This window comes from Chenopodium album, chromosome 10, assembly GCF_948465745.1.
Source record: "Chenopodium album chromosome 10, dcCheAlbu1.1, whole genome shotgun sequence".
NCBI classification, from domain to species: Eukaryota; Viridiplantae; Streptophyta; class Magnoliopsida; order Caryophyllales; family Amaranthaceae; genus Chenopodium; species Chenopodium album.
Window position 1 is genome coordinate 43,003,501 of NC_137843.1, and position 9,378 is coordinate 43,012,878.

The 9,378-nt window shown below is 36.1% G+C and overlaps 1 protein-coding gene across 1 annotated transcript; it reads left to right on the top strand.

Annotated features, from left to right (window-relative positions):
• The first annotated feature begins 521 nt into the window (after nucleotides 1–521).
• Nucleotides 522–9,092, top strand: LOC145562449 (pre-mRNA splicing factor SR-like 1). Its single transcript, XM_081622735.1, has 5 exons — nucleotides 522–672; nucleotides 1,144–1,529; nucleotides 3,040–3,120; nucleotides 5,677–5,748; nucleotides 7,818–9,092. The coding sequence occupies exons 2-5, from the start codon at nucleotides 1,239–1,241 to the stop codon at nucleotides 8,634–8,636; spliced, it is 1,263 nt and encodes a 420-aa protein (XP_081478861.1). The 5' UTR covers nucleotides 522–672; nucleotides 1,144–1,238; the 3' UTR covers nucleotides 8,637–9,092.
• Nucleotides 9,093–9,378: the final 286 nt, after the last annotated feature.

The window sequence follows — 9,378 nt, forward strand, 5'->3', positions numbered from 1 at the left end:
AAAAATTAGTCAAACTTACTAAAATCATGATAATCATCAATAGCTATATAGACATCATTTTTCAGGTGTGTCATTATTTTTTTTTTTAATAAACCTCAATTAAAGAAACAAATCTTATTTGCAAAAATAATTCCCTAATCTTATGCAATATAATTAAAGAAACATAATTTTGCTCATTTTCTACATTATTTAATGTCTAATATATCTTTCATAATCCTTTATTTTGCTCAAAAGTTGTCAATTATATTTGTGGATTTTTTTTTTTTTTTTGTTTATAATAACTAATTAGAATGATAGTTTAATATTTTATTGAAGATTTCCGTGAATAAAAACAACTTTTTCTAATTTATTTATTTTGGTTTTTCTAATAAAAACGATCCAAACAGGCCAAAATGAGAATAAATTCTCACCCTCGATTCCCTGATGATACGTATTTAGATCTGACTATTGACATTTTAATATTTTATGCGTGCAATTATTTTCCTCTAGTTTTTTTTTTTTTTTTTTTTTTTGCTGTTGTTTTGTTTAGGCCCTTTGTTGCTCTCCGCTTCGCTTTTATGCTGCACCTCCTGACCTCCCTTTCTATCTCTCCAGTCTGCATTGAAGCGTATTTCGAGTTCTCCATTGAAGCACCTTCTAAGCTTACTCTCCTCCATTGAAGCAGCTCCCGAGGTAAGATTGCTTTCTTTGTTAAAATTAATCAATCGAATATCAATTTCACAATCTAGGGTTTTATTGCTGATTTAATTGTCCGTTAATTTAGGGTTCTTCTAAGGTGGATTATTGAACTATTATTCATCATATTTATAATTAATGAAGTTGTGAATGATGTTAACGAGTGATTTTATTGATATTCTTAAACAAGAAGAATTTTATGTGATATTTAGAGCTTAGTGAGTCAAATTTGGTTGTTTTTGTTGCAAGATTTTGATTATAATCCTTCAATGTTATGATGGAAGTGTAAAATTGACCCTTTTCTCCTTTGGCCGATGGCGGCTGTCCCTTCTGCCCTGGTTCTTGGACGGGCCTGGTTTAATTATTACCAGCTAATCTAAATTGGGTGAACTGAAGCTAAATTTTTTGTGCAATTTGTTGTCTTTCTTGTAAGCTTACATGTTTTTGCAAATGTTCTGCTTGTTTCAGGAATGGGAACTTGCTGAAAACATTTCTTGGGTATTTAATTTGCCGCGGTAGTTCATTTGGAAAAGGCAATTGATTTATATAAATAAGTAATCCATATGGGGGATATACAATTATCTGGAAAGCCAATTGATTCTCTCTTGGAGAAGGTCCTGTGTATGAACATTCTTTCTTCGGATTATTTCCGTGACCTTTATCGTTTGAAGACATACCATGAGGTGATCGATGAGATATACAATCAAGTTGATCATGTGGAGCCATGGATGACTGGAAACTGCCGGGGACCTTCTACGGCATTTTGTCTCTTGTACAAGTTTTTTACCATGAAGCTAACTGCCAAGCAAATGCATGGGCTATTGAAGCATCCAGATTCTCCTTACATTAGAGCTGTGAGTATTTTGCTTCTTCTGACGCTATTCAGAATCTATGCTTTGTGCTATTAGTTGTTTATTGCAGTTTTATTTTTTCAAAATTTCAATTTGGAAATTGGATCTTAGATTGTGAAGCCAGGAAAATTAGATTTCATTATTTGCAGGAATATTGTATTTATGCTAATGTGTAAAGTGCCTGTTCAAAGGTACTAAGGTGATTAGGGAGCCCACTTCCTTTTCTTACTCAAGCCTCAAGGATGAAAAGTATACTCATTTACTCCTCTGTTCTGTTTAGTTTTTTCCATCCCCAGTTTTTATTCTGTTTAAAGTTCTATTGTGTGGGTAGATAAATATGCTGCTTAGTATTATTATGCAGGGTAGTAAATAATGTAGATAGAAATTGTGGGGACCTTGCTAACTAAGGGTGCGTTCTTTTCACCTAAATTTCACTTTTTTGAACTTAAATGAACTTACTTGAACTTATCCGAACTTACTTGAATTTGTCAAAACTTGAACATGTTATACCTAATTAGAACTTATTCAATCAATCAATCAAAGCCTTAATCCCATAAGTAGGGTCGGCTAACATGAACCAAATTTGATTATTTTGTGTCGACATCGACATAAATCTTTTTCCTCCATCCTTTACGATCTAATGCTTCATCCTCATGCAAATCCCTATATTTCATATCCTTCTTAACTCCTTCCAACCAAGTCATTTTCGGTCTCCCTTTCCCTCGTTTAACCCCTCTATGGTCCCACTCTTCCACTCTTCAAATAGGTGCACCCTCATGTCTCCGTCTTACATGCCTTAACCAATGTAGGCGATTTTCCCTTAGTTTATATGCAATGCCTGCCACACCTACTTTCTTGTGAATAACCTCATTTCTGATTCTTATCTCTTAGAGTGTTCCCAAACATCCTCCATAATTAGAACTTTGATAGCCTTTATTAATCATTATAAAAACTAACTTGACCTCATTTTTTATGACCTCATTAGCACTTAACCGAACTCATTAGCCCTTCTTTGAAAAAATTAACCTTAACTGAACTAGGTCTAAAATGGAAATGAGACAATCTTTTGGGACATCCCAACTAGGAAAATGAGGCAATTGTTGTGGGACAAAAGGAGTACTATCATCTGCACTCTATAGCATGGAAAGCATGCTCAACTACTGTTATCTGCGCTCTAGATGTCTCTGCCTTCATGTAGTTTGGTGAAGGGCTGAGATTAAATTGAGACGATGTATTTGCTAAGACCTATTAAAGATTTTCTTATTTATAACTCCTAGTTAGTAGAACTGTAGGAAGTGTAGTTCTTCTAACTTGAAAATTGAGGATTTAACTATCATAGAAAACTCAAGGAATGTTACTCATATCTTGTTTTTTACTTCTATGCTCTGGCAATTAGTTTTTGACGTTGATTTGGGCATCCCCATTTGTTAGTTTCTGATCATGGTATTTTGCATCTACCTTCAAGATGTCATTGTCTGATATACTGTGATTTATGGTTAATTTTGTCTTACAGGTTGGATTCTTATACCTTAGGTATGCAGCAGACCCAAAAACATTGTGGACCTGGTTTGAACCATATATTCAAGATGATGAGGTAATCATCTTCTGACCTTGTTTCAGTGTCTTTTCTCTCTCTCTCTCTCTCTCTCTCTCTCTCTCTCTCTCTCTTTTTTTTATAATTCTTGAGTATATGGCTAATAACTTCTCTTTTGAGGCACTTTTGACTTCATGCGCTAGACTATAGCAGCTACGATCTATATATATACTAAGAAAATGCTTGATTTCTATATTTATGTTGTCTAGTCCATAAAATTTCTTAATTTCTTTATTTGATAAAAATCTTGAAATAACATTTTCTTTTATAACTAGAAGTTGCTTTGACAGGCATTGCTCACCTCCTACAATTTGTAGGGTTAGTCACTACTGACTTTGATTGGAAATCTGATCATCTAGCACTTAACAACCAAAGAAGTGGAGTTATTTTGTGGTTTTTTAATGCTATTGTGAAAAAAAGCAAAACCATTTTGTTATTTGGGGGGGTCTTAATTTCCCTCAATTATAGTCTCCTGTAGTTTCATGATATTCTTCTCGTATACTATGAGAGAACTTAGCTTGGGTGAGGTCCACTTTTCCCTCTTTTGGGAGGAGGAAGGGTTGTGGATTATGATACTTCGATTATTCATTTTGTCTTTCATATCCATGTTGGACACGACACTCTGACAAGGGTGTGAAATCCTTACCCAATACTTCATTGCTTACCCATATACTTCAATTTTTTTGAATCATGAAATTGTAGAAGAAAATGAGAGAGAGAAGGTAGCATAGGAAGAGTGTGGGTTTAGCGGGTTAAGTGCTCACAGATGGGTTTGAGATAAGTTTTCAACAGGAATTAACAGTCAAGCTAAGGTATCTGCACGTTAGAGTTTATGCAAAAAAACTTCTAAAAACAGGCTAATGTTCCAGTAATGCAGTGTACCTGTACCTGTGTCCAATTTTAGGACAATGTCCCCGCACCCATCCATTAGACAATGTCCTTGTGTCTGAAATTCCCAGCCTTGAAATGTGTGACACTTGTTTATTTACCCACACACGTCACTCATACTCTTGTTCGAGTAACAAAGGTTTTGGGCATTTACCATAATGAGCCATGCCATGCAATTTTGACACCTTAATCCTTCACTGCCAACTTGCTCAAAATGGAGTAAATGAGTAATACAACAAAGTTCCTTGAGGGGCCTAGCCACACCACAAATCACTCTTAAGTCTTGTTACATTGATTGAGTGATTTTAGTGCTTGGTGAATTATTATTTCTCCCTGGATCATTTTACTTTGGGTTTTGTATTGGATTGATATTAGTTATGGTTATGGAATCTTATGGTTCTTCATGATGAAGTGTTAATTTTTCATTGTGCCATGGAGGATGCTTCGGTTGTTAGGCAATGTCATGTGGTTTTGGATGATTTTGGTCTTGTTTTGGTTCTCGTCTTGTGTTCATCGTCCTTAGAAGTGCCAATAGTTGTTGTTGAGCTTTAGGTCTGGTTTTTTTTTACTTGTTCAGTATAAATTATGAAGGCTTTAGGTTCATAGTATTGCTATGAACCTCTTCTCTTGGTGTTGTGATTTGTTTTCTTGTAAATTTAAAAGTTTCCACAACTTTAGTGCAGTGGCCCAATGTTTACACAATTGCAAAGAGGTTGATTTTAACAAAAGATTGATGAATTAAAGGAATACGGTGACCTGGGGATGCAATTATAAGGTTTTGGCAGCTATCAGTCGTAATGTTAGCCTTGTCCTTTGTTTCATCCCTCTCCTATTTTAATCGACTAACACCTTCATCTTCAAAATCTCTCATCTTTATGCGAATTTTCCAATACCATTAAGTGTCTTGAGCTCATAATGCTGTATTCTCTATCACTTTTGGCTCACAACCACACTATAGGTAAATAGTTGGTAACTATAGGAGTACTAGCCAATATTGTAATACATTTTTGTATTTGATGTCGTTTTGTTTCAAGTGTTCATCTATGGTAGCCATATACTTTGTAAGAAGAAGTTCAAAATCCCTGCATAGGGGCCATCACTTTAGGTAGCAGGCTAGCAGCTGTCATTTGGTACAATATTTGGGGCCCTCACCGTTAATGAGTAGTTTACTTTTTAAAGGAAAATTTTAATCTGACTATCATATATGTTTGACCACGAGATTTGCATGAAATTGGTCATTATAATTTAAAGTTGTCCAGTGCCATGAATGACAAAAAGACAGTAAATGAGTTTGCACTCTGTTTTAAGTCTAAATGCTTCTATCAACTTCACAGCCTTTTTCTTGAAGGTGAATAGAAACATTTATTTGGTACTGATTTTATTTCAAGATTTGACAGTTGCAGTTTCATCAACAGTGAAGTGGTTGGGTGCATTCATCCCAAGAATGATAAGGTTTTGCCATGTGCTCAAATATACACACCTCCCTCTTCCATCCTGTGTGTTTCCTTATATGTATTGTGTCTGCTTCTTGGTTACGTTAAACAAGAGGAGCGGAGATCTTAGAGATCTCATTTTTTTTTTTTTTTTCATTTTTGCTGCCTTTATCACCCTCTGCTCCCTAGCTCTTTCCTTTTAATCAAGCTTTGAATCAGTTTGGTTCTTTTGCAGGAATTTTCGCCAGGTTCTAGTGGAAAGATGACCACTATGGGTGTGTATGTGCGGGACTTACTTCTTGGACAGGTAATGAACTTGAGTGTCATTTCATTCATTTGTGCATAACCACCATTTTAAGTAACAAGGTGGAGGTTTCCTTCTTGCTATGCTTTGAGAGACCACATACTTCCCTTAGATGTGCACGTAGATAATGCCTTGTTAGCTTTAGTCCATGTTTATATTAGGAATGCATTGTTTGGAGTAATTCTTCAGAGCCTAAGCTATCTAGCGATGTGCCAGGGCTCCTCTGTATGTATACCTCTGCAGTTTGTCCTTTTGTTTACTTTTGCCGGGTTTTTTTTTTCCCTATAAAAAGTGTATATAACCTGCACTAGATGTTTGGATGATTTTTTGTTATTTGTTTATTACTTCTGTGTATTGGTGATGTAAACTTTTCTTTTGATGCATGAACCATAAATTATGCTCTCGATCCTCCTTCCTTAGCATCACTTTGTTCTAAAAAAAATGATTGTCAACGTTCATTTACTTATCTAGTACCACCATTTTACTTTTCAATCATATGCAAATGAATATTTGGGTTTTGTAGAAGCTGACCCATTTAAAGTTGTAATGTCTTAATTTTATTTTTATTTTGTTTTAATTATGTCAATTCAAGTCTTTTTTTTTAAACAAATTGATTTTACTCTTTACTGCTTACTGAAATGATTTTTAAAGAAATTTTTCTCTGTGCCAGGATACTTCTGACACATCCCTCATAAAATCAAGGTGTGAAAGGTTTGCTAGGACTGATTACACGTTGCTTATTTTAAAGATTGACGCAAATTGCTGAAAATAATTATAATGAACATCAAACATTAATTTTGTGGTTCATAGTATGAGTAATGTGTTCGATTTCCTCTTTTGGACTATAAAGACATTACTAAGAGACTTGCTGATAAAAAGGGGAAAAATGCAAGAGGACATTAATGAGAGCCTCATTAGAAGAGCACATGATACAGAGGGAGGGGGATGTTATTAATTACTGAACTTGATAATGTAACAAATGAGGCAGCCAAAGAGACTAGGTGGAAGGAGTTGGTGAAAATGTGGAGGAAGATGAAGGGAGTTAATCACTTGTTTCTACTTTAAACAGAGGTGAATGAGTGAAGGCTTGTTTAAATTGCAGTTGCAAGGGGAATTATCTATAATCAAATGTCTTGCTGGTAGTTGGGCATTCTTTCAGAGAGTTCATCCTGATGTTCATACCAGATTCACTGTCAAGTCCGTATGACACTCCATGGATTATCCGCTTTTTTATTTTGGCATGTTTCAAATCGATTGCTCTAATCATTAGTCTTCTGTATGTACCTAATGCATCTTTTTTACTAAAGTGATTCTAATTGGCTCTTTTCCATAAAATAGCTGTGAAAAGTCAATTGGGACATTTTGTGAAATGGAAGGTTTGTGAAAGAGGGGCGAATTTTTAATTAAGGACTAGGCTGACTGTTAGTTGGTATCTTTGTTACTATTCTTATTTGTCATTTTTGTGGCTATTTCTTTAAGCTATGCTGAAGCTTCAACTAATGTCGGATGTGCATATTCTGATAATGATGCATAGTTTGTCAAAGATTGATGACTTGGTGTTTGTGTCAAGTTGAAGATATTTCTGTATTTGTATTTTAATAGCCACTTAATGGTTGAAATTAGTTTTTCATCTTAATTAAGAGTTAAGACAACCTGATCTAGTCGACAGCAGTGGTATTTGGTGAATGAGTTGTAACTTGTAAGTTATGTAAACCCCCCCCCCCCCCCCCCCAAACCCCCCGCGCGCGCGCAGCTATTTTGAATTCACACTTCAGTACAATGATGATGATAAATAGGCGAATGTCTGATTTATTTGTTTGATCTTGCTGCTCATCTGCTTCTCTCTAATTCTAGAGGATGTAATTTGCTAGATTCTAATGGCCTTAGGTACTTGATTCATGTGAACTAAAAACAGAAAAAATGCCATTGCCAGAAGGGGATAGATAGTCAGTTTCCATTGAGAAGTTGATGATACAGTGATACATTACAGTATGTCTACATGCTTTAGTTCAGTGGGTATTTCTCTATAATCTGACTATGGAACTGAACTCAATTTCTGCTTGTTATTGCAGTATTACTTTGACACCCTTTTCCCTCGTATACCTGTAACTGTAGTGCGGCAAGTTGTCTCCCACCTTGAAAAGATGAAGCTCCCGACAAAGTCATCAGGTTCAATTGGAGAGAATAGTCGGCTTGGATCTGAGGATACTGCACGTCGCCCTCCTTCTGTTAAGGCAGCTCTTTCTGTTTCTTTTGGACAACGTGCTCCACATCGGGCATCAACTCGAGACTCTTCTCCTGTTCGCCGTGCTGTACCCCCACCTCCTTATGATCGGGGTGGTAGCGATGATCCTCGGAGGTCTCCTAGCAGGCATCGTAGTCAGAGTCGTGATTTGTCTGACAGAGAGTATTTTGACAGGGATGTGGGGAAAGGGAGGAGCCGTGATCAGGATCGAGATCGCTACCGGGATAGAGACTTCCGGGACCGCGATAGGGACAGAGAAAGAAGCCATGATAGAGAAAGAGATTATGACCGAGAGAGAGACCGCAGGCGTGATTATGATAGAAGCAAGTATTCTGAAAGAGAGGGCAGCAGAAGGGATAGAGACGATTATGATGATTACCACTCTCGGAGGAGCAGGAGTAGAAGTCGAAGCAAAAGCCGGAGGTCTCCATCTCCTGTCCGTACAGAGCGTTTTGATCATTATTCAAGCACTAATGATAAAAGCAAAGAAAAAGAGAGAATGTCAGCATCAAGCAATCTGGCCAAGCTCAAGGACCTATATGGTGACTTAGGTAACCAGAAAGGTGATGCAAGCATGGAAAGAGGGTACACCAAGGATAGTGGTGCTGAAGAGGTTATTAGATTAGGGGGTGCTCGTTGGAAGTGATGCGCATGTTTCTGTGCCAGTTCAGTTGAGAAACTATGTCACACTCTTTGTTAGACATGATTTGTCCCATTTTAGGACCGGTAGGACCATAAACAGAGATCTTTCTATGTTCCAACAATTGTGATGCAATTTACTGTTGTATATTAGATGTTCACATAAGATTTCATTAATTTATGCTTCATGGGTTTTTATAAAATTGCGGTGGTGTTAGGCCTGTTGCCGAACAACAAAGTAAGTTGTGTAGTGGATATCAGAAACACCGTCAGCATTGCAGTATTCAAGTTCCCGAGTCCTTACATTGAGTACCATGGTTAATGGTATAAGTGACTAAAATCTGTGTCAACCAATGTCTCAATCGTTTGGACCTAATAAATACAAGCTTATGATTTGTGAGCATCATCATATGTTTTCATCTGCATATGGACTATCAATGAAAGTTATCCTATTCTAGTGCTCTATCATATGCAGCTGAGAATGAGATTTCTCTTCTAATTTTAGTTCATAAAATTGTTGACTACTTAGCAATTATGTTCACTCTTTTGATAATGCCACCATTTCTATTTTAGATCGTTAAAATAGGGTAAATACAAATTAATTTCTGAGATGCACAAAATTTGTTTATCACACGATAATTTTGTAAATAAATCAACAACTTTTTCAATAAAAGTGGGTTCCACAGTGATGATAACTGAATAAAGTTGACTTATTTATCAAAATATCATGTGATAAACAAATTTTGTTT